Source organism: Oncorhynchus mykiss, chromosome 3 (assembly GCF_013265735.2).
Source record: "Oncorhynchus mykiss isolate Arlee chromosome 3, USDA_OmykA_1.1, whole genome shotgun sequence".
In the NCBI taxonomy this organism is placed as follows: Eukaryota; Metazoa; Chordata; class Actinopteri; order Salmoniformes; family Salmonidae; genus Oncorhynchus; species Oncorhynchus mykiss.
This window is the reverse complement of record NC_048567.1, coordinates 84,875,802-84,900,879: the sequence shown is the minus strand read 5'-3', so window position 1 is coordinate 84,900,879 and position 25,078 is coordinate 84,875,802. Positions and strand designations below refer to the sequence as shown.

General features: G+C 42.9%; 1 protein-coding gene across 5 annotated transcripts; it reads right to left on the bottom strand.

The window, feature by feature from the left end:
- Window positions 1-8,343: 8,343 nt before the first annotated feature.
- LOC110520675 lies at window positions 8,344-24,280 on the bottom strand. Of its 5 annotated transcripts, none has more exons than XM_036975368.1 (14): window positions 23,847-24,274; window positions 23,698-23,754; window positions 20,020-20,146; window positions 17,366-17,455; window positions 17,060-17,247; window positions 16,517-16,550; window positions 15,882-15,987; window positions 13,729-13,858; window positions 13,227-13,276; window positions 11,269-11,459; window positions 9,380-9,527; window positions 9,248-9,292; window positions 9,118-9,145; window positions 8,344-8,913 (listed from the first exon to the last, which is right to left on the bottom strand). In XM_036975368.1, the coding sequence occupies exons 1-14, from the start codon at window positions 23,896-23,898 to the stop codon at window positions 8,768-8,770; spliced, it is 1,392 nt and encodes a 463-aa protein (XP_036831263.1). In that variant the 5' UTR covers window positions 23,899-24,274; the 3' UTR covers window positions 8,344-8,767. The 5 variants fall into 5 exon arrangements, with proteins under 5 accessions (XP_036831263.1, XP_036831265.1, XP_036831262.1 ...); XM_036975370.1 differs by having other exon boundaries at window positions 13,744-13,858; window positions 23,847-24,271; XM_036975367.1 differs by having other exon boundaries at window positions 9,380-9,530; window positions 23,847-24,269.
- Between the last annotated feature and the right edge of the window lie 798 nt (window positions 24,281-25,078).

Here is a 25,078-nt window from a genome sequence, read left to right as displayed (position 1 = left end):
ACTTGCTTTGTAAAGGACAAAGGTGTTTTTAACCAACAGTTTTCAGGTGAAAAAGGGACAATTATTTTTAATAAGACAGGTTTTTTTTAAGACAACAGGTCCACAGTTCATATTCAGAATAAATACGTAACTGTCCCTTAGTTCATAGTCATTTGGATTGATGTACACTATAAATACAAAAGTATGTGGGCATCCATTCAAATTAGTGGATTCAGCTATTTCAGCCATACCGGTTGATGATGGGTATATAAAACTGAGCACACAGCCATGCAATCTCCATAGACAAAATATTACTTAAGAGCTCATTGACTTTCAACGTGACACAGTCAGGAGGCTTCCTTTAGAACAAGTGACTTCGTCAAATCTTTGCCCTGCTAGAGCTGCCCCGGTCAACTGTAAGTGCTGTTATTGTGAAGTGGAAATGTCTAGGAGCAACAACAGCTCAGCTGCAAAGTGGTAGGCCACACAAGCTCACAGATAGGGGGAGTGAGGCCTAAGAGCATGGGTGTCAAACTCTGGGGTAATTATGTTTGGCCCGCGAGACAATACCAAATTACTACTAGAGCTGGCCCGCCGGTATTATACAGCGCATTCACCACTAATACTACGAATCCCATAATGCTCTGCTGTTTTCGCGCGCCAATCAGGACAGGACCCAGAAACGCTCTCTCCTCTGTGACAGTAGTCATAGCAACATAGACGCTACAACTGTCAGCGAGCTAACCCTTCCCAAAAATGGCGAAAAGAAAGGCAGAAAACAGGAGCTTTCTGGACAAGTGGGAGGCAGAATATCTGTTTACATATGTAAAAGACAAACCTGTTTGTCTTGTTTGTGGAGTCAACGTGGCTGTAAGTAAGGAGTACAACATTAGACGACACTATGAAACGAAACACCATGACAAATACAAGGACCTGGACATGACTCAAAGGAGCCAGAAAGTAGAGGAGATGAAAAGAAGTTTGGTTTCACAACAGAATATGTTTAAAAAAGCCACATCACAAAGCGAGGCTGCTGTAAAGGCTAGTTATATAGTGGCAGCAGAGATCGCAAAATCAGCCCGGCCCTTTAATGAGGGAGAGTTCATGAAAAAGTGCATGATGAAGGTTTGTGACCTCGTATGCCCAGAGAAAAAACAAGCATTTTCAAACGTGAGCCTGAGCAGGAACACAGTAGCTGATCGCACATGTGATCTTGCCACCAATCTGTATGACCAGCTGATGGAAAAGGGAAAAGATTTTGTTGCGTTCTCCCTCGCTGTGGATGAGAGCTGCGACGCATCTGATACTGCTCAGCTGTCAGTCTTCATCCGTGGAGTGGACTCAAATCTGTGTGTTACGGAGGAGCTATTAGGATTCAAATCAATGCATGGCACAACCACAGGAAAGGAAATCTTTGAGGAGGTTTCCAAATGTGTAACTGAAATAAAGCTGCCGTGGGATAAACTCGTTGGATTAACGACAGATGGTGCGCCAGCGATGTGCGGTAAAAAGAGTGGACTGGTGGGCATGGTTCGGGAGAAGATGCGGGAAGAGAACTGTGCAGGTGAGCTAACTGTTTACCACTGCATCATACATCAGGAAGCACTGTGTGCCAAAGCCCTAAAGATGGAACATGTTATGACCACAGTAACACAGGTAGTTAACTTTATAAGAGCCAAAGGTCTAAATCACCGCCAGTTTAAATCTTTTCTGGAGGAGTGTGGTTCGGAATACGCAGACGTGCCATATCACACAGAGGTGAGATGGCTAAGCAGAGGAAAAGTACTGAACAGATGTTTCGAGCTGCGTGAGGAAATATGTCAATTCCTGGAAACCAAAGGGAAGGATACAGCAGAGCTCCGGGAGCAAAAGTTCCTGTGTGAGCTGGCCTTTCTCTGTGACATCTCGAGCCATCTCGATGCGCTGAACCTGCAGCTTCAGGGGCGGGGGCGCATCATCACAGACATGTACGCTGCAGTGAGGGCCTTCAAAACTAAACTGTGCCTGTGGGAGAATCAGATGCTGCAAGGAAACCCTTGCCATTTTCCCTGCTGCCAATCCATAAAAGCGCAGATCTCTACCGCCGTGTTCCCATGCGCACAGTTTGCTGAAAAACTCAGTGTTCTCGCCGCTGAGTTTAGCCGGCGATTTGCCGACTTCGATGCCCAGAAATGCAAGTTTGAACTGCTTAGTAATCCCTTCGCAGTTGATGTGGAAAATGCACCAACCAACATCCAAATGGAGCTGATTGAACTCCAGTGCAACGACACGCTGAAGTCAAAGTATGATGCTGTGGGCGCCGCACAGTTTCCACGGTTCATCCCTGACACAATGCCTCAGCTCCGCACCCAAGCTGCTCAGATGCTCTCCATGTTCGGCAGCACTTATCTATACGAGCAACTTTTCTCCTCGATGAAGATGACCAAAACAACTCACAGGAGACGTCTGACTGATGAACATCTTCGCTCGATACTGAGGATTTCTTCAGCTCAGAGCTTGAGCCCAGACATTGATGAACTAGCATCCAAGAAGAGATGCCAGGTATCTGGCTTGGGCACATCAGATTAGACCAGTGTGCAATAATTAACGTTTTCTTTATGCACTTTTTCTTGCTGCAAGGCATGGGCTTGAATGGTTGATTGATTTATTATCATTTTATTTGTAAAATTATTAGCCAGTGGAAAAAGTTTATTTTGGTATTTAAATCAGAAGGCTGCAAATAGAAAAGAGGCATACAATTTTTATTTAAATTTTATTTAGTTAATAAATGAATGCCATTGATGTGTTTTTTCATTTGAAATTCGATTTTGCATGTCTCCACTATTAAATTATATATTGTATGGTAATAAGCGATGCTTGTTCCATATTCAATGTTAAAGCAAAACTTGTTTGGGTCCATATTAAAAGGTTAATTTGTTCAATGTTGGCCCGTGACTTTGTTCAGGTTTTACATTTTGGCCCACTGGGTATTTGAGTTTGACACCCCTGCTCTAAACCCTCAGAGGTAGTAATCACACCTGTGGGGAGAGGGGCATTATTTTTACCAAACCACATGACCTTTGTTTTGGAGGTGTTCAGAACAAGGTTTAGGGCAGAGAAAGCTTGTTGGACACTAAGAAAGCTTTGTTGTAGAGCGTTTAACACAAAATCTGGGGAGGGGCCAGCTGAGTAGAAGATTGTTTAATCTGCATATAAATGGATGAGAGCGTCTTACTGCCTGAGCTATGTTGTTGATGTACATTGAGAAGAGCGTGGGGCCTAGGATTGAGCCTTGGGGTACTTCCTTAGTGACGGGTAGTGGCTGAGACCGCAGATTTTCTGACTTTAAACACTGCACTCTGAGGTAGTTAGCAAACCAGGCCAAAGACTCCTCAGAGACACCAATAGATTATAACAGAACATGGCCAAGATGTTCAAATGTTCATAGATGACCAGCAGGGTCAAATAATAATAATCACAGTGGTTGTCGAGGTTGCAACAGGTCAGCACCTCAGGAGTAAATGTCAGTTGGCTTTTCATTCAGTGTCTCTACCGCTCCTGCTGTCTCTAGAGAGTTGAAAACAGCAGGTCTGGGACAGGAAGCACGTCCGGTGAACAGGTCAGGGTTCCATATCCGCAGGCAGAACAGTTGAAACTGGAGCAGCAGCACAGCCAGGTCAGGTCCTCCGAGAGAGAGAGAGAAAGAAAGAGAGAAAATTAGAGAGAGCATACTTAAATTCACACAGGACACCGGATAAGACAGGAGAAATACTCCAGATATAACAGACTGGCCCTAGCCCCCCAACACAAACTATTGCAGCATAAATACTGGAGGCTGAGACAGGAGGGGTCGGGAGACACTGTGGCCCCATCCAATGATACCCCCGGACAGGGCCAAACAGGCAGGATATAACACCACCCACTTTGCCAAAGCACAGCCACCACACCACTAGAGGGATATCTTCAACCACCAACTTACTATCTTGAGGCAAGGCCGAGTATAGCCCACAAAGATCTCCGCCACGGCACAACCCAAGGGGGGGCGCCAACCCAGACAGGAAGATCACATCAGTGACTCAACCCACTCAAGTGACGCACCCCTCCTAGGGACAGCAAGGAAGATCACCAGTAAGCCAGTGACTAAGCCCCTGTAATAGGGTTAGAGGTAGAGAATCCCAGTGGAGAGAGGGGAACTGGCCAGGCAGAGACAGCAAGGGCGGTTCGTTGCTCCAGTGCCTATCCGTTCACCTTCACACTCATGGGCCAGACTACACTGAATCATAGGACGTACTGAAGAGATGAGTCAGCACTAAAGACTTAAAGGTTGAGACAGAGTCTGCCTCTCTCACATGGGTAGACAGACCATTCCATAAAAATGTAGCACTATAGGAGAAAGCCCTGCCACCAGTTTGCTTAGAAATTCTAGGGACAGTTAGGAGGCCTGCATCTTGTGACCGTAGTGTACGTGTAGGTATGTACAGCAGGACCAAATCAGAAAGATAAGTAGGAGCAAGCCCATGTAATGCTTTGTAGGATAGCAGTAAAACCTTGAAATCAGCCTTATCTTAACAGGAAGCCAGTGTAGAGAGGCTAGCACTGGAATAATATGATCACATTTTTTGGTTCTAGTCAGGATTCTAGCAGCCGTGTTTAGCACTAACTGAGGTTTATTTACTGCTTTATCTGGGTAGCTGGAAAGTAGAGCATTGCAGTAGTCTAACCTAGAAGTGACAAAAGTATGGATGAATTTTTCTGCATCATTTTTGGACAGAAAGTTTCAGATTTTTGCAATGTTACGTGGATAGAATAAAGCTGTCCTTGAAACAGTCTTGATATGTTCGTCAAAAGAGAGATCAGGGTCCAGAGGAATGCCGAGGTCCTTCACAGTTTTATTTGAGAAGACTGTACAACCATTAAGATTAATTGTCAGATTCAACAGAAGATCTCTTTGTTTCTTGGGACTTAGAACAAGCATCTCTGTTTTGTCCGAATTTAAAAGTAGAACATTTGCAGCCATCCACTTCCTTATGTCTGAAACACAGGCTACTAACGAGGGCAATTTTGGGGCTTCACCATGTTTCATCAAAATGTACAGCTGTGTGTCATCCGCATAGCAGTGAAAGTTAACATTATGTTTCCGAATGACATCACCAAGAGGTAAAATATATAGTGAAAACAATAGTGGTCCCAAAATGGAACCGTGAGGAACACCGAACTTTACAGTTGATTTGTCAGAGGACAAACAAGCCACAGAGACGAACTGGTATCTTTCCAACAGATAAGATCTAAACCAGGCCAGAACTTGTCCTGTAGACCAATTGGGGTTTCCGATCTCTCCAAAAGAATGTGGTGATCGATGGTATCAAAAGCAGCACTAAGGTCTAGGAGCACGAGGACAGACGCAGAGCCTTGGTCTGATGCCATTAGAAGGTTACCACCTTCATGAGTGCAGTTTCAGTGCTATGATGGGTCTAAAACCAGACTGAAACGTTTCATATACATTGTTTGTGTTCAGGAAGGCAGTGAGTTGCTGCGCAACAGCTTTTTCTACAGTTTTTGAGAGGAATGGAAGATTTGATATAGGCCGATAGTTTTTTTATATTTTCTGGGTCAAGGTTTGGCTTTTTCAAGAGAGGCTGCCACTTTTAGTGAGTTTGGTACACATCCGGTGGATAGAGAGACGTTTATTATGTTCAACATAGGAGGGCCAAGCACAGGAAGTAGCTCTTTCAGTAGTTTAGTTGGAATAGGGTCCAGTATGCAGCTTGAAGGTTTAGAGGCCAAGACTATTTTCATCAATGTGTCAAGAGATATAGTATTAAAAAACGTGTGTCTCCTTTGATCCTAGATCCTGGCAGAGTTGTGCAGACTCAGGACAACTGAGCTTTGGAGGAATACGCAGATTTAAAGAGGAGTCCGTAATTTGCTTTCTAATGATCATGATCTTTTCCTCAAAGAAGTTCATGAATTTATCACTGCTGAAGTGAAAGCCATCCTCTCTTGGGGAATGCTGCTTTTTAGTTAGCTTTGCAACAGTATCAAAATTAAATTTGGTATTGTTCTAATTCTCTTCAATTAAGTTAGGATGATCGAGCAGCAGTGAGGGCTCTTCGATAATGCACGGTACTGTCTTTCCAAGCTAGTCTGAAGACTTCCAGTTTGGTGGAGCAGCAGTGAGGGCTCTTCGATAATGCACGGTACTGTCTTTCCAAGCTAGTCAGAAGACTTCCAGATTGGTGTGGCGCCATTTCAGTTCCAATTTTCTGTAAGCTTGCTTCAGGGTATTTTCTGTATACCAGGAAGCTAGTTTCTTATGACAAATGTTTTTTGTTTTTAGGGGTGTGACTGCATCTAGGGTATTACACAAGGTTAAATTTAGTTTCTCAAGTTAGGTGGTTAACTGATTTTTGTACTCTGACGTCCTTGGGTAGGTGGAGGGAGTCTGGAAGGACATCTAGGAATCTTTGGGTTGCCCGAGAATTTATAGCACAGCTTTTGATGATCCTTGGTTGGGGTCTGAACAGAATATTTGTTGTGATTGCACTGGGCACTGGGCTCTCTAGTGTGGTTATCTGTTTCAGTGTCTTCCTCTCCTCAGGGCACTGGGCTCTCTATCAAATGGAAAGGTTAACTGCACCCTCTTCAGGGATTCATCGGCACTTGTGAACTCAATTCTCTGTGTTCCAATTTTTTTTCAGGACTTTTATTTCCATGACTGATCAAAACTCTGTCCTTCTGCAGCAAATGTATGGTGCAGACATATGGTGAGCAATATGTTTGGAACAGCAAATTACAATTAAATCGGTATAGAATCGTGAGAATCACAATATATATCGTATCGCCACCAAAGTATCGTGATAATATTGCATCGTTAGGTCCCTAGCGATTCCCAGCCGTACTGTGTAACATACCTAGTACACTAGACGATATTGTATCTACTTGACTACACTATCTATTACGCTATTTGGTCTACACTGAGTTTACAGAACATTAGGAACACCTGCTCTTTCCATGACATAGACTGACCAGGTGAATTCAGGTGAAAGCTATGATCCCTTGTTGATGTCACTTGTTAAATCCACTTCAATAAGTGTAGATGAAGGGGAGGAGACAGCCTCCAGTATTTATGCTGCAGTAGTTTATGTGTCGGGGGGCTAGGGTCAGTTTGTTATATCTGGAGTACTTCTCCTGTCCTATTCGGTGTCCTGTGTGAATCTAAGTGTGCGTTCTCTAATTCTCTCCTTCTCTCTTTCTCTCTCTCGGAGGACCTGAGCCCTAGGACCATGCCCCAGGACTACCTGACATGATGACTCCTTGCTGTCACCAGTCCACCTGGCCGTGCTGCTGCTCCAGTTTCAACTGTTCTGCCTTATTATTATTCGACCATGCTGGTCATTTATGAACATTTGAACATCTTGGCCATGTTCTGTTATAATCTCCACCCGGCACAGCCAGAAGAGGACTGGCCATCCCACATATGCTCGCTCTAATTCTCTCTTTCTTTCTCTCTCTCTCGGAGGACCTGAGCCCTAGGACCATGCCCCAGGAATACCTGACATGATGACTCCTTGCTGTCCACCTGACTGTGCTGCTGCTCCAGTTTCAACTGTTCTGCCTTATTATTATTCGACCATGCTGGTCATTTATGAACATTTGAACATCTTGGCCATGTTCTGTTATAATCTCCACCCGGCACAGCCAGAAGAGGACTGGCCACCCCACATAGCCTGGTTCCTCTCTAGGTTTCTTCCTAGGTTTTGGAATTTTTAGGGAGTTTTTCCTAGCCACCGTGCTTCTACACCTGCATTGCTTGCTGTTTGGGGTTTTAGGCTGGGTTTCTGTACAGCACTTTGAGATATCAGCTGATGTACGAAGGGCTATATAAATAAATTTGATTTGATTTGATTTGACAGGTTAAAGAAGGATTTTTAAGCCTTGAGACAATTAAGACATGGATTGTGTATGTGTGCCATTCAGAGTGAATGGACGGGACAAAAGATTTAAGTGCCTTTTAACAGGGTAGCCAGGCACACCGGTTTGTGTCAAGAACTGCAAAGCTGGTGTGTTTTTCAAGCTCAACAGTTTCCTGTGTGTATCAAGAATGGTCCACCACCCAAAGGACATCCAGCCAACTTGACACAAATGTATGTTTTGTGATCTTATTTGACCTGTTATTCAGTGTGTGTGCCAGATCACTGACACCTACAGTATAATCAGAACACTGAGCATGAGAATTACCATTCTGGTAGTATTCTTGTATATTTGTTGCTTCGGCAAGTCAGTCTGTAAAAGACGTGTTTAGGATAGTGATAGTCCCCAAATTAGAAATGTGACTTAATATCATTGTGATTCATTTTGATACAGATGGCAACAATGTCAAATAAAAACTTTCAAGAGTTTAACACAAATTATCTGATTTTATTTAGTTAAATGTCAATACAATTAAGTTTTAAATAATTATAAATGATTTATGAACAAACAGCGAAGTTTAAGTCTAGATGGTACTTTATCTTATAAGGTAGTAATTTTCAGTTGATTCAACTAATTACTAGAGTAAATATTAACAACGGCTAAAACAGATCTACAGTGCATAACAACAACAAAGAGTTATGTTGAAGTCCTCTACATATTTCTAGAAATAACCAAACAGGAAATGGAACTCATGTACAGTAACGTGGAAGAATCTCAGGATGCATCCAAATGGCGCCCTATTGCCCTAGAACACTACATGGCCCTGGGCAAAAGTAGTGCACTATATAGGGAATAGGGTGCCATTTGAAGCATACATTAAGTTTTACAGTAAGACGTGCTAGAAGTTAAAGGAGAAAGGGAAGGAGTCCCCAGCCCCTGATCCCTTCTCTCTGCTGGTTGACGGTTGACCAGGACTCTTAGAGCTGAAGGGGAACTCAAATCCATCTTCTGACTTCTCCGACTCTGGCCGGGCAAACAGGAAGCCTTCAACAACATACATATTGCTATTACACAGAGGAAGAATCACATCAGGGTCTGTATTTATAAAATGTCTCCGATAAAGGATCAGTTTCCCCCTGTCCATTAATTTTCATTTTAAAGGCAAAACTGATCCTAGATCAGCACTGCAACTAAAAAATAATCACATTTGAAAAGTATAATTGATTAATAGCAGACAGAATTTCCCACCTGATGGCGATCTGGATCCTGACGGTTTCTAAGATGACAAAAATAAAAAGGTAATAAATTAGCCAAGTTCCACATTATGTCTGATACTGACACGACAGAGAATAACATATAACAGAACATATAATGGTACCTTTTCACTGCTGAAATATGAGCTGCTGAAGGGGAAAGGAGGCTCCTACAACAAAACACAATGTTAGAGTTTAATATAAAGTTATTGATGGATGGGTCATCATTGTAAAAAGTGTTTTTGATGTTTCCTCACTTCCTCCTGGCCTGAGCCCAGTTCAAAGCCACAGTGGAAGCCAGAGAAGTCGGGGGTGGTGGGGCTAGGAGCTGAGCTCATGGAGAACAGGAAGCCTGGGGATTTCACTGTGGATCCGTCTAGCTGACTAGGTGACCCACTGTGGCTACTGCTGGAGATATTATATAAGACTCATTCATATACATAAGTAAGTAAGCATTTATATACAACTGGGAGGTCTGCATCTCAAATGGCACCCTTTCCCCTCCGTACAGTCGTGTCCAAACGTTTTGAGAATGACACAAATATTAATTTTCACAAAGTTTGCTGCTTCAGTGTCTTTAGATATTTTTGTCAGATGTTAATATGGATTACTGAAGTATAATTACAAGCATTTCATAAGTGTCAAAGGCTTTTATTGACAATTACATGAAGTTGATGCAAAGAGTCAATATTTGCAGTGTTGACCCTTCTCTTTCAAGACCTCTGCAATCCACCCTGGCATGATGTCAATTAACTTCTGGGCCACATCCTGACTGATGGCAGCTGATTCTTGCATAATCAGTGCTTGGAGTTTGTCAGAATTTGTGGGGTTTTGTTTGTCCACCCGCCTCTTGAGGATTGACCACAAGTTCTCAATTAAGGTCTGGGGAGTTTCCTGGCCATGGACCCAAAATATCAATGTTTTGTTCCCCGAGCCACTTAGTTATCACTTTTGCCTTATGGCAAGGTGCTCCATCATGCTGGAAGAGGCATTGTTCATCACCAAACTGTTCCTGGATAGTTGGGAGAAGTTGCTCTTGGAGGATGTGTTGGTACCATTCTTTATTCATGGCTGTGTTCTTAGGCAAAATTGTGAGTAAGCCCACTCCCTTTGCTGAGAAGCAACCACACACATGAATGGTCTCAGGATGCTTTACTGTTGGCATGACACAGGACTGATGGTAGTGCTCACCAAGTTTTTTTCCGGATGCCCCAAACAATCGGAAAGGGGATTCATCAGAGAAAATGACTTTACTCCAGTCCTCAGCAGTCCAATCCCTGTACCTTTTGCAGAATATCAGTCTGTCCCTGATGTTTTTCCTGGAGAGAAGTGGCTTCTTTACAGCCCTTCTTGACACCAGGCCATCCTCCAAAAGTCTTCACCTCACTGTGCATGCAGATGCACTCACAGCTGCCTGCTGCCATTCCTGAGCAAGCTCTGTACTGGTGGTGCCCCGATCCCGCAGCTGAATCAACTTTAGGAGACGGTTCTGGCGCTGGCTGGACTTTCTTGGGCGCCCTGAAGCCGCCTTCACAACAATTGAACCGCTTTCCTTGAAGTTCTTGATGAATGGTTGATTTAGGTGCAATCTTACTGGCAGCAATATCCTTGCCTGTGAAGCCCTTTTTGTGCAAAGCAATAATGACTGCACGTGTTTCCTTGCAGGTAACCATGGATGACAGAGGAAGAACAATGATTCCAAGCTTCTTTTGAAGCTTCCAGTTTGTTATTCAAATTCAACCAGCATGACAGAGTGATCTCCAGCCTTGTCCTCGTCAACACTCACACCTGTGTTAAGGAGAGAAACACTGACATGATGTCAGCTGGTCCTTTTGTGGCAGGGCTGAAATGCAGTGGAAATGTTTTTTGGGGATTCAGTTCATTTACATGGCAAAGAGGGATTTTGCAATTAATTGCAATTCATCTGATCACTCTTCATAACATTCTGGAATATATGCAACTTGCCATCATACAAACTGAGGCAGCAGACTCAAAAATGTATATTTGTGTCATTCTCAAAACTTTTGGCCATGACTGTAGTGTACTACTTTTCACCAGAGCCCAGGGTGCACTACTTTTGACCTGGGCCCTGGGTGCCATCTCAGACCCAGCCTAGGTTAACATCTTTTAACTATGCATGTCTTACTTCAGGGAAAAGGTTGGGGTGCTGGACACAGCTTTCATTCTAGCAGGAGTCTGAGGAGAGAATGCTGCTCCCATCCCTTCATTCTCCTCCGCCTCAGTAATGAGGGGTGTAGGCTGTTCTTCTCCTCCCTCAATCCCCCTCTCCTTCACCTCCTCCATCCCCACTGTACTGGAGGTGTTCAGACACTCCTTCTATAAAGAGTCAAACAGATGTTACATAGCATATTTACATTCGGAAAGTATTCAGACCCCTTCACTTTTTTGTTACGTTACAGCCTTATTCTAAAATAGATTAAATTGTTTTCCCCTCTCATCAATCTACACACAATACCCCATAATGACAAAGCAAAAAACTGTTTTTTTTTTCATGTTTGCGAATTTATAAAACAATTAAAAACCGAAATATCACAAGTCTTCTTGAGTATGACGTTACAAGCTTGGCACACCTGTATTTGTGGGGTTTCTCCCATTCTTCTCTGCAGATCCTCTCAAGCTCTGTCAGGTTGGATGGGGAGCGTTGCTACACAGCTATTTTCAGGACTCTCCAGAGATGTTTGATTGGCTTTAAGTCCGGGCTGTGGCTGGGCCACTCAGAGACTTGTCCTGAAGCCACTCCTCCGTTGTCTTGGCTGTGTGTTTAGTGTCGTTGTCCTTTTGAAAGGTGAAACTTTGCCTCATTCTGAGATCCTGAGGGCTCTGGAGCAGGTTTTCATAAAGGATCTCTCTGTACTTTGCTCAGTTCATCTTTCCCTCAAGCCTGACTAGTCTGCCTGCCACTGAAAAACATTCCCACAGCATGATGCTGCCACCACCATGCTTCACAGTAGGGATGGTGCCAGGTTTCCTCCAAACGTGACGCTTGTCTTTCAGGCCAAAGAGTTCAATCTTGGTTTCATCAGATGAGAGAATGTTGTTTCTCATGGTCTGAGAGTCCTTTAGGTGACTTTTGGCTAACTCTAAGCGGGCTGTCATGTGCCTTTTACTGAGAAGTGGCTTCCATCTGGTCACTCTAGTATAAAGGCCTGATTGGTGGAGTGCTGCAGAGATGGTTGTCCTTCTGGAAAGTTCATCCCATGAGGAACTCTAGAGCTCTGTCAGAGTGACCATTAGGTTCTTGGTCAGCTCCATGTCCAAGGCCCTTCTCCTCTGATTGCTCAGTTTGGCTGGACGGCCAGCTCTAGGAAGAGTCTTGGTGGTTCCAAACTTCTTCCTTTTAAGAATGATGGAGGCCACTGTGTTTTGGTACCCTTCCCCATATCTGTGCTTCGACACAATCCTGTCTCGGAGCTCTACGGACAATTCCTTTGACCTCATGGCTTGGTTTTTGCTCTGACATGCACTATCAACTGTGGGACCTTATATAGACAGGTGTATGTCTTTCCAAATCATGTCCAATCAATTGAATTTAAGTTCAAGGATGATCAATGGAAACAGGATGGGCCTGAGCTCAATTTCGATAAATAAGGTTCTGTTTTTTATTTTTAATAGATTAGAAAACATTTCTAAAAACCTGCTTTTGCTTTGTCATTATGGGGTAGTGTGTGTATATTGATGAGGAAAACATTAAATTTAATCAATTTTAGAATAAGGCTGTAAGGTTACAAAAGGGGTCTGAATACTTTCAGAATGCACTGTATAACAAGAGCGTTACGTGGCCTCCTAAATGGCACTCTATTCCTTATATAGTGCACTACTTTTAACCAGAGCCTTGGGCACTGATCAAAAGTAGTGCAGAGTACACTTTAAGGGAATAGGGAGCCATTTGGGACGCACAACTGTATGCCGTATATAACAGAATCATGAATCTACAGCACAGTACTTCATCAGTGTCCTGTCACTGAATAGGTCTGTGTCCATGTTCTCTTCTAACTGATGCTGATGTTACTTGGAGTGTGATTTTACAGCAGTACCACGTTGTTGAATACTGATATTATTATATTCTAATAATAAAGAGCAGACCTGTTCCTCTAGTAAACTTCCCTCCTCCTGGTCTGAAGCGTGTATTCCATCTGGAGGACGGATTTAAAACATTTTACCACCAGAATCAATTTAAACTGGAAATGGGCCCAAAAAGTGAAAGCCCAGAAATGAAGCATTGAAGATCCTACCCATTGAAGATCCTAACCATTGAAGATCCTACCCATTGAAGATCCTACCCATTGAAGATCCTAACCATTGAAGATCCTAACCATTGAAGATCCTAACCATTGAAGATCCTAACCATTGAAGATCCTAACCATTGAAGATCCTACCCATTGAAGATCCTACCCATTGAAGATCCTACCCATTGAAGATCCTAACCATTGAAGATCCTAACCATTGAAGATCCTAACCATTGAAGAACCTAACCATTGAAGAGCCTAACCATTGAATATCCCAACCATTGAATATCCCAACCATTGAATATCCTACCCATTAAATATCCCAACCATTGAAGATCCTAACCATTCAAGATCCTAACCATTGAAGATCCTACCCATTGCCTCTGGGTATGACCACAGGTCACAGTGTGTGTCTTCATGTGATGGAGGGTGAGCAACGGTCTTCTCTAGATGCTCTTCAATTCCCTCTCCGTGTTTCTCATGGCCATCCTGCAAAAGGACCAGAGGAAGATGACTGACCACTCGTCTAGACTGAACTGAGTCCCAGCATCCAGGCTAAAGATACCTTAGGCTTGGAGAGATGGGAGGAGGAGAGAGAGACTTGGGAGAGATAGGAGGTTGGAGATAGCTACCTGGGAGAAATGGAGGGAGGAAAAAGATAGATACCTGGAAGAGATGGGAGGAGGATGAGAGAGATACAGTGCCTTGCGAAAGTATTAGGCCCCCTTGAACTTTGCGACCTTTTGCCACATTTCAGGTGTCAAACATAAAGATATAAAACTGTATTTTTTTGTGAAGAATCAACAACAAGTGGGACACAATCATGAAGTGGAACGACATTTATTGGATATTTCAAACTTTTTTAACAAATCAAAAACTGAAAAATTGGGCGTGCAAAATTATTCAGCCCCCTTAAGTTAATACTTTGTAGCGCCACCTTTTGCTGCGATTACAGCTGTAAGTCGCTTGGGGTATGTCTCTATCAGATTTGCACATCGAGAGACTGACATTTTTTCCCATTCCTCCTTGCAAAACAGCTCGAGCTCAGGGAGGTTGGATGGAGAGCATTTGTGAACAGCAGTTTTCAGTTCTTTCCACAGATTCTCGATTGGATTCAGGTCTGGACTTTGACTTGGCCATTCTAACACCTGGATATGTTTATTTTTGAACCATTCCATTGTAGATTTTGCTTTATGTTTTGGATCATTGTCTTGTTGGAAGACAAATCTCCGTCCCAGTCTCAGGTCTTTTGCAGACTCCATCAGGTTTTCTTCCAGAATGGTCCTGTATTTGGCTCCATCCATCTTCCCATCAATTTTAACCATCTTCCCTGTCCCTGCTGAAGAAAAGCAGGCCCAAACCATGATGCTGCCACCACCATGTTTGACAGTGGGGATGGTGTGTTCAGGGTGATGAGCTGTGTTGCTTTTACGCCAAACATAACGTTTTGCATTGTTGCCAAAAAGTTCAATTTTGTTTTCATCTGACCAGAGCACCTTCTTCCACATGTTTGGTGTGTCTCCCAGGTGGCTTGTGGCAAACTTTAAACAACACTTTTTATGGATATCCTTAAGAAATGTCTTTCTTCTTGCCACTCTTCTATAAAGGCCAGATTTGTGCAATATACGACTGATTGTTGTCCTATGGACAGAGTATCCCACCTCAGCTGTAGATCTCTGCAGTTCATCCAGAGTGATCATGGGCCTCTTGGCTGCATCTCTGGTCAGTCTTCTCCTTGTATGAGCTGAAAGTTTAGAGGGATGGCCAGGTCTTGGTAGATTTACAGTGGTCTGATACTCCTTCCATTTCAATATTATCGCTTGCACAGTGCTCCTTGGGATGTTTAAAGCTTGGGAAATCTTTTTGTATCCAAATCCGGCTTGAAACTTCTTCACAACAGTATCTCGGACCTGCCTGGTGTGTTCCTTGTTCTTCATGATGCTCTCTGCGCTTTTAACGGACCTCTGAGACTATCACAGTGCAGGTGCATTTATACGGAGACTTGATTACACATGTGGATTGTATTTATCATCATTAGTCATTTAGGTCAACATTGGATCATTCAGAGATCCTCACTGAACTTCTGGAGAGAGTTTGCTGCACTGAAAGTAAAGGGGCTGAATAATTTTGCACGCCCAATTTTTCAGTTTTTGATTTGTTAAAAAAGTTTGAAATATCCAATAAATGTCGTTCCACTTCATGATTGTGTCCCACTTGTTGTTGATTCTTCACAAAAAAATACAGTTTTATATCTTTATGTTTGAAGCCTGAAATGTGGCAAAAGGTTGCAAAGTTCAAGGGGGCCGAATACTTTCGCAAGGCACTGTAGATACCTGGGAGAGATAGGAGGAAGATGAGAGAGATAGATACCTGGGAGAGATAGGAGGAGGAGAGAGATAGATACCTGGGAGAGATAGGAGGAGGAGAGAGATAGATACCTGGGAGAGAAAGAAGGAGGATGAGAGAGATAGATACCTGGGAGAGATGGAGGGAGGAGGAGAGATATATATACCTGGGAAACATGGAGGGAGGAGATGTCTAGTGGAGACTGATGGTCATCCTCAGTCTGAGCCGATGGCTGTCTGTGAGACTCTGCTGTCGTCAATAGACCAGAGATGCTGGACAGAAAAGTTGAGAACTGCTCACCTTATCTGAAACACTTTCAGAGGCAATAAGGACACTCCTGACCTATAAAACCACTCATCAAAATCTAGAACTGACCCTTAACTTAACACTAACCAATTCTGAAATTAAATATCTGGGGTGAGCTCTTTTACCATATGCTACTCCAAATATTGCAATACCTGATATAATAATTTTGGGCTGGTAATGACTATATCATTCCAGACTACAATAGTTAATATTTTATACGATATTATAATCACATTCTCATTAAATAATCTTTGTGTGGTGAAAAAATAAGGCTTAGTTAATTTATTTAGACTTCATTTACCGTGTTGATACAGCCTAACAAATAAAACTGTTCAAGTAAAGTATGGTTTGAACATCACAATATACCTTCTTGCACTTCCCGACATATTGTCAATGTCAAATATCACAATATTCAATTTCATAATTTATCGGCTCAACCATAATCGTTTTGCATGTCAGTAAGTTTCGGTTGACATTAACTGTGCAAAAGGATACCTTTCCAATGGGTTTTCGATGGACAATGTTTGACCTGAGGGAAGAAAGAAATAAGCTTGTACTTCTTTGTACTGTACATCAAACCAAAGACACAGGATATTCAGTGGACTAAAACGTGTTAGTTACCTAGTAGAGGATATTGGTTACCATTTGGTTACCGAGTACAGTGTTTCTGACTTGCCTAGTTAAATACATTTTAAAAAATCCAGTTTCCCAACTCCAGTCCTCCGGTACAGCCAGGCAAAGTCACACCGGCAAAGTCACCTGATTGGGGTTTGGGGCGGCAGGTAGCCTAGTGGTTAGAGCATTGGGCCAGTAACCGAAAGGTTGCAAGATCGAATCCCCAAGCTGACAAGGTAAAAATCTGTCGTTCTACCCCTGAACAAGGCAGTTAACCCACTGTTCCTAGGCCATCATTGTAAATAAGAATTTGTTCTTAACTGACTTGCTTAGTTAAATAAAGATGAAATCCAGAGCTTGATGACTGGTTGACAAGTTGAGTCAAGTGTGTTTACTGTAAGGAATCATTGTCCTAGTAGTTACCTAGTAGATCCTGCAGAGCCTTCTCTTTGGCTGTTATCTGGTCCTCACAAGCTTTGATCCTGCTTTCCAGCTCTTCTTTTCCTGACTGAATCATCAGTAGCTGCTTGGCCAGAGGGTTCTTGCAGTAACTCTCTTTGTGCTGCTGGAAAACCTTCCTGTAGCGCTCTATTCTCTCCTGGTACACTTTCCTACAGCAGACACATTGGAGGCCTAAGTATAGCTGAGTGTTACGGGTTGTCTAATAATTCTGTGCTTTTTCACTGTAAATGACCATGATGTAAATGTCAAGACAAAATGTAGGCCTACATGTCTTGATTACAGTTGTCTCGTCTCCTCTCCAATTCAGCCTGCAGCGTCTTCTCATACTGCAGCAGGAGGCCGTTAGTTCCCTTTAGACTGCAAGAGAGGGGGTACCATGATACAATAATTCACAGCAGGGCCTGCATTCACAAAGTGTCTCAGAGTGCTGTCCAGGATCACGTCCCCCCGTCTATATAATGATATTAATTATCATCTACTGTAGAGGGTAAAACTGATCCTAGATCAGCACTCCTACTCTGATATGTTTTGTGAATGCAATCCAAAGCTAGGGCAGACCTGGCTGTAAATGGGTCTTTCTATATAATAGGGTACCAAACTACACTACATGCCTGGTTGTACATGGATCTTTATATAAACTAGAGTACCAACCTACACTACAGGCCTGGCTGTACATGGGTCTTTCTATAAACTAGGGTACCAACCTACACTACATGACCAGTAGTATGTGGACACCTGCTCGTCGAACATCTAATTCCATTCAGCCAAAAGAGTGAGGTTGGGCACTGATGTTGGGCGGTTAGGCCTGGCTAACAGTCAGCGTTCCAAATCATCCTAAAGGTGTTCGATGGGGTTGAGGTCAGGGCTCTGTGCAGGCAAGTCAAGTTATTCCACACTGATCTTGACAAACCATTTCTGTATGGACCTCGCTTTGTGCGGGGGAATTGTCATGCTGAAACAGGAAAGGGCCTTGCCAAAAGTGTTGCTACAAATTTGGAAGCACAGTCTAGAATATAATTATATGCTGTAGCATTAAGATTTCCCTCCACTGGAACTAAGAGACTTAGCCCAAACCATGAAAAAGAGCCACAAACCATTATTCCTCCTCCATCTAACTTTACAGTTGACAATATGCATTAGGGCATGTAGCGTTCTCCTGGCATCCGGCAAACCCAGATTTGTCCGCCGGACTGCCAGATGGTGAAGCGTGATTCATCACAGTACGCGTTTCTACTGCTCCAGAGTCCAATGGCGACGAGCTTTACACCACTCCACACGACACTTGGCATTGAGCATGGTGATCTTAGGCTTGTGTGTGGCTGCTTGTCCACGGAAACCCATGGTGATCTTAGGCTTGTGTGTGGCTGCTTGTCCACGGAAACCCATTTCATGAAGCTCCTAACGAACAGTTATTATGCTGACGTTGCTTCAAGAGGCAGTTTGGAACTTGGTAGTGAGTGTTGCAACCGAAGACAGATGCGCTACATACTTCAGCACTCGGCGGTCCCGTTCTGTGAGCTTTTATGGCCTACCAGCCAAGACAACACAAGAGTGGGTTTGTGACAAGTCTCAATGTCCTTGAGTGGCCCAGCCAGAGCCTGGACTTGAACCCGATCGAACATCTCTGGAGAGACCTGAAAATGGCTGCTCAGCAACGCTCCCCATCCAACCTGACAGAGCTTGAGAGGATCTGCAGAGAAGAATGGGAGAAACTCCCCAAATACAGGTGTGCCAAGCTTGTAGTGTCATACCCAAGAAGACTTGAGGCTGTAATCGCTGCCAAAGGTGCATCAACAAAGTACTGAGTAAAGAGTCTGAATACTTATGTAAATGTGATATTTCCGTTTTGTACATTTTTATTAATTTGCATAAAATTCTAAAAACCTGTTTTTGTTTTTTCATTATTGGTATTGTATGCAGATTAATGAGGGGAAACAATTATTTAATCCATTTTAGAATAAGGCTGTACCGTAACAAAATGTGGAAATTCAAGGGGTCTGAATACTTCCCGAATGTCGCCACTTTCGTTTGTTTCCCACTGCTTCAATTGAAAGGTTTTTACCTTCTATTGAGGGGGAGGGGGTTCTATATCCTTATTCTTAAAGTGGTAATGGTCTACCTTCTATTGAGGGGGTTCTATATCCTTATTCTTAAAGTGGTAATGGTCTACCTTCTATTGAGGGGGTTCTATATCCTTATTCTTAAAGTGGTAATGGTCTACCTTCTATTGAGGGGGCTCTATATCCTTATTCTTAAAGTGGTAATGGTCTACCTTCTATTGAGGGGGCTCTATATCCTTATTCTTAAAGTGGTAATGGCCTACCTTCTATTGAGGGGGAGGGGGTTCTATATCCTTATTCTTAAAGTGGTAATGGTCTACCTTCTATTGAGGGGGAGGGGGTTCTATATCTTTATTCTTAAAGTGGTAATGGTCTACCTTCTATTGAGGGGGTTCTATATCCTTATTCTCAAAGTGGTAATGGTCTACCTTCTATTGAGGGGGTTCTATATCCTTATTCTTAAAGTGGTAATGGTCTACCTTCTATTGAGGGGGCTCTATATCCTTATTCTCAAAGTGGTAATGGTCCTACTATTGACGAGGAGGAGGGTGTTCTAAATTATTATGTACAGTTGTTAAACAACTGATTGTACAACATTGAGGTCCTTGAAAATTATAATGAAGTACTTAAAAAAGTCATTGAAAGTCCTTGAATTTGACTTGATGATCCCTGCTTAAAGTATGTATAGTTATGGGCATTTATTCACTTGCATTCCACTAGTCTAAGTACACATGTGGAACTGCATGAAAACCTTTCTATTTTTGTTTCAAACCATTTTGAAATGTTGATTCCAATGTCACACAATGGCCCCATTATTTATAAAGACCCACCTACAAAAAACACAACAAACTTTTGCTTTACCTTTTCGTATTGCCTTTGAGATGCTTCACAATGTTCTGCTTATGATGAGATTCCTCCTCGAGCTTCCTGATGTTTTTCTGGATCCCTATGACGTAGGATTTCTTCTCAGCAACATTGGCTTTGCCGACTGGTGAGAAAATAAAATAAACTGATTAATGAACACCACACAGCTAAAACATAAGACAACCACAACAGAAATTGTTACCTATGGCCTGCCCTTGATATTATGTTATTAAATTTTTTATTTATTTTATTTTACCTTTATTTAACCAGGCAAGTCAGTTAAGAACAAATTCTTATTTTCAATGACGGCCTGGGAACAGTGGGTTAACTGCCTGTTCAGGGGCAGAACGACAGATTTGTACCTTGTCAGCTCGGGGGTTTGAACTCGCAACCTTCCGGTTACTAGTCCAACGCTCTAACCACTAGGCTACCCTGCCGCCCCAAATGCCTGAGAGACTGTAGGATTGTACCACTTCTTTTTTGTTTCATCAAGTTTTTCAATTCATAGGTACAGAGTAAAGGAAACCTGGAACCATCCCTATGGTGAAGCATGGTGGTGGCAGCATCATGCTTTGGGGATGTTTTTCAGTGGCAGGGAGACTAGTCAGGATTGAGGGAAAGATGAACGGAGCAAAGTACAAATAGATCATTGATGAAAACCTGATCCAAAGAGCTCAGGATCTCAGAATGAGGGAGAAGGTTCACCTTCCAACAGGACAATGACCTTAAGCACACTGCCAAGACAACGCAAGAGTGACTTCGTGACAAGTCTCAATGTCCTTGAGTGGCCCAGCCAGTGCCCGGACTTGAACCCGATCAAACATCTCTGGAGAGACCTGAAAATAGCTGTGCAGAGCTACCCCATCCAACCTGAGAGCTTTAGAGGATCTGCAGAGAAGAATGGGAGAAACTCCCCAAATACAGGTGTGCCAAGCTTGTAGCGTCATACCCAAGAAGACTTGAGGCTGTAATCGCTGCCAAGGGGAGCACCCCCCTATCCACATCGACGGGACAGTAGTGGAGAGGGTAGTACGTTTTAAGTTCCTCCGCGTACACATCACAGACAAACTGAATTGGTCCACCCACACAGACAGCGTGGTGAAGAAGGCGCAGCAGCACCTCTTCAACCTCAGGAGGCTGAAGAAATTTGGCTTGTCACCAGATACACAATCGAGAGCATCCTGTCAGGCTGTATCACCGCCTGGTACGGCAACTGCTCCGCCCACAACCGTAAGGCTCTCCAGAAGGTTGTGAGGTCTGCCCAATGCATCACCGGGGGCAAACTACCTGCCCTCCAGGACACCTACAGCACCCGATGTCCCAGGAAGGCCATAAAGATCATCAAGGACAACAACCACCCGAGCCACTGCCTGTTCACCCCGCTATTATCCAGAAGGCGAGGTCAGTACAGGTGCATCAAAGCAGGGACCGAGAGACTGAAAAACAGCTTCTATCTCAAGGCCATCAGACTGTTAAACAGCCATCACTAACATTGAATAGCTGCTGCCAACATACTGACTCAACTCCAGCCACTTTAATCATGGAAAAATTGATGTAAAAAATGTATCACTAGCCACTTTAAACAATGCCACTTAATATAATGTTTACATACCCTACATTACTCATCTCATATGTATATACTGTACTCTATACTATCTACTGCATCTTGCCTATGCCGTTCTGTACCATCACTCATTCATATCTTTATGTACATATTCTTTATCCCTTTACACTTGTGTAAAACACAATTGTTAGGTTAGATTACTCGTTGGTTATTACTGCATTGTCGGAACTAGAAGCACAAGCATTTCGCTACACTCGCATTAACATCTGCTAACCATGTGTATGTGACAAATAAAATTTGATTTGATTTCACTTTGGTGCGAAAAGTGCAAATAAATCCCAGAACAACAGCAAAGGACCTTGTGAAGATGCTGGAGGAAACAGGTACAAAAGTATCTATATCCATAGTAAAACGAGTCCTATATCGACATAACCTGAAAGTCCGCTCTGCAAGGAAGAAGCCATTGCTCCAAAACCGCCATAAAAAAAACAGACTACAGTTTGCGACTGCACATGGGGAAAAAAGATCGTACTCTGGCCATAATGACCATCATTATGTTTGGAGGAAAAGGGGAGAAGCTTGCAAGCCGAAGAACACCATCCCAACCGTGAAGAACGGGGGTGACAGCATCATGTTGTGGTTGTGCTTTACTGCAGGATGGGTCGGTGCACTTCACAAAATAGATGGTATCATGAGGTAGGAAAATTATGTGGATATATTGAAGCAACATCTCAAGACATCAATCAAGAAGTTCAAGCTTGGTCGCAAATGGGTCTCCCAAATGGACAATGACCCCAAGCATATTTCCAACGTTGTGGCAAAATGGCTTAAGGACAAAAAGTCAAGGTATTGGAGTGGGCATCACTCACTTGAGGTCCTGACCTCAATCCTATAGAAGATTTGTGGGCAGAACTGAAAAGGCATGTGAGAGCAAAAAGGCCTACAAACCTGACTCAGTTACACCAGCTCTGTCAGGAGGAATGGGCCAAAATTCACCAACTTATTGTGGGAAGCTTGTGGAAGGCTACCTGAAACGTTTGACCCAGGTTAAATAATTTAAAGGCAATGCTACTAAATACTAATTGAGTTTATGTAAACTTCTGACCCACTGGGAATGTGATGAAAGAAATAAAAGCTGAAAGAAATAATTATCTCTACTATTATTCTGACATTCCACATTCTTAAAATAAAGTGGTGATCCTAACTGACCTAAGAAAGGGAATTTTTTACTAGGATTAAATGTCAGGAATTGTGAAACACTGAGTTTAAATGTATTTGGCTAAGGTGTATGTAAACTTCCGACTTCAACTGTAGCTCAGTATTTTAATGATTTATTCTACAGTCATTATTGCTCATATTTTTCAAGGGGGTCAATAATTTGGGACCCCATTGTATGAATATTTAAAAAACTACCACCCCGCACTCCGAAATCTGAATATATTTAAAATCTCTTGTGAAATAAAAACAGATACATAAATATACCTTACATAGTACATCTATTAAACAATACATCACAATACATACATCAGAAATAGTTACAAATGATAGAGATCCGTTCATGGATGTACAGGTCTGTTGGATAAAAGTTCTGAAATGTTCTCTGCTTTTTTCCCAGGTGTCCAGGGTGGACACCCTGGCCCTGTGAATCCTTGCCGTGGACAGTTCCATAAGGACAATTTCCTAAAATGTGAGCAGCCATTGCTGCAATGGTAACTGATGAGGTGGAAACCACCTTCATTCAATACTTTTACTTGGCAGCTGTGGTTCCTGCCAACCACATCTCTATTGGCATTCTGTCAAGTGCAATTCAGTAATCACAAAGCAAAATCACTATTGGATGTAATGACAATATTTGGTCTATAAGTACAGAGATTATATCATTGACTTTCCCCCCAGAATTCAACCACCCCCCGGGGCATTATAGCACATACTGAAAAGTACCATGGTCCCCTGTGGAGCAGAATTCACATAAAAGCGATGGACTAACGTTATCCCACTTCTGACACCAATGTAGCTGTTAACAGCTGGAGCGGGGCTTGAATCTGTCACCATGAGATAGCCAGTCACCCCATATCGCTAGCTGCCGTCTGTGAGGCGACACCATCACTTACTTTGAATCTGTTGATTGATCTGATCCCTCTTCTGAGCGATGTCCCTGGTTTGCAGAGCTATAAATCAGCAAAGAAAAGCAACCAGTTAGCCATTGAACTCTAGCTATGGTTAGGGTATAGTGGAATAAAGGTCAAAGTTGAAAACATACCTAGCTGAAGAAGTAAGCTGTCCATACTGCCCAGGGAATCATGGTCATCCATTTCAATAGGTCTCACAAACAGGGACGGTCAAACGGTTAACAGTTAGCAAGCTGTTAGCTAGCTAGCATTACATACACCTTTATTAAGCAAGGTGCAGCAGTAAAACAAAGAATTAAAACGTTTTTGGCAGGCAAAAAACGAAACTACAGCTCACTTTCAACACAAACGTTTAGGCTACAAATCATTTAAAAAAAATATATATGTATTTTAAATCTTGGCTATAGCTGACTGACTGACTGACTGACTTGACGCGCTAGCGAACTAAGCGTTACGTCAGTTACCATCTGCGTCGACTGCGTTGTTAAGGCGACCACGCGCGCGCGGCTGTCCGTCTTCAACTCCAGCGCAGCGCTTTGGCGCCATCTACCACCGGAACCTGCAAGCGGGACCTGCAACCGGAACCTATTCATTAATCGAATGGTTGTCCTTTTTCTCTTTTATAGGTACAGCTGGTGGCGACAAAACACTTTACATTCTTATTGTCAAACCTTGACGCGCTGGTTGAAACGTGCCAATGCGGGGTAGTGGGAGGAAGGAGGGAAGCAGAAGTGTCGTTTGAAGTTGAAAGCACTTCGAGTACAGTTAGCGAGAAAGATGAGTGAAGTGACTACAGTGAAGTCCAATAATATAAATTATTGCGTCGAAATTATCGACGCATGAAGTGGACAGCTTAGATTTTCAGAGCAGGGCACCGGTAAAAAGGTGTTATCGCTGCCGTCCCGATGGACATTGATAATCAATATCTTAGGTAAGAAATTCCAGGAGTAGTTAATGCACGTGACTTGACCCGTAAGGAGAATGGGGAAAAGGATCCAAGTTGATCTGTATTATTGATGTTTAATGTGTATTTATCACCCTCTGTAAAGTTGGGATATATAAGATATGCTGTAAGAGCATTTGTGCAAAACCTGATCTAATGCAAAGAAGTGTAATAATTTGTCCATGTGCCAAGTCTTTGCAGACGGTAGGAATGTGTTATTTTAGAGTCAGTGAATGTAAAATGTTTCAACTGTGGTCGGGATCATATTCCTGAATTCCCAGAGTGCCCTGTTAGAGTGAAAGAGGTTGCATGTCAAGGATCAGGGCTGTACAGCAATTCTCCTATGTGGAGGTGTTGGAGTGGCAACAGTTTTGAAGAAGACATGGTGGCGGATACAACACAACAAGTTGCAAATGTTAT

Bases quoted from the DNA above. Each gene is read 5' to 3' on its own strand.
- LOC110520675 (XM_036975367.1), bottom strand. From the start codon at position 23,898: ATGGATGACCATGATTCCCTGGGCAGTATGGACAGCTTACTTCTTCAG. The intron at 13,277-13,728 runs GTTAGGATCTTG...TCCGTCCTCCAG, and splicing joins AATGGGTAGGATCTTCAATG to ATGGAATACACGCTTCAGAC. The intron at 8,914-9,117 runs GTGGGAAATTCT...ATGTTGTTGAAG, and splicing joins AGGATCCAGATCGCCATCAG to GCTTCCTGTTTGCCCGGCCA.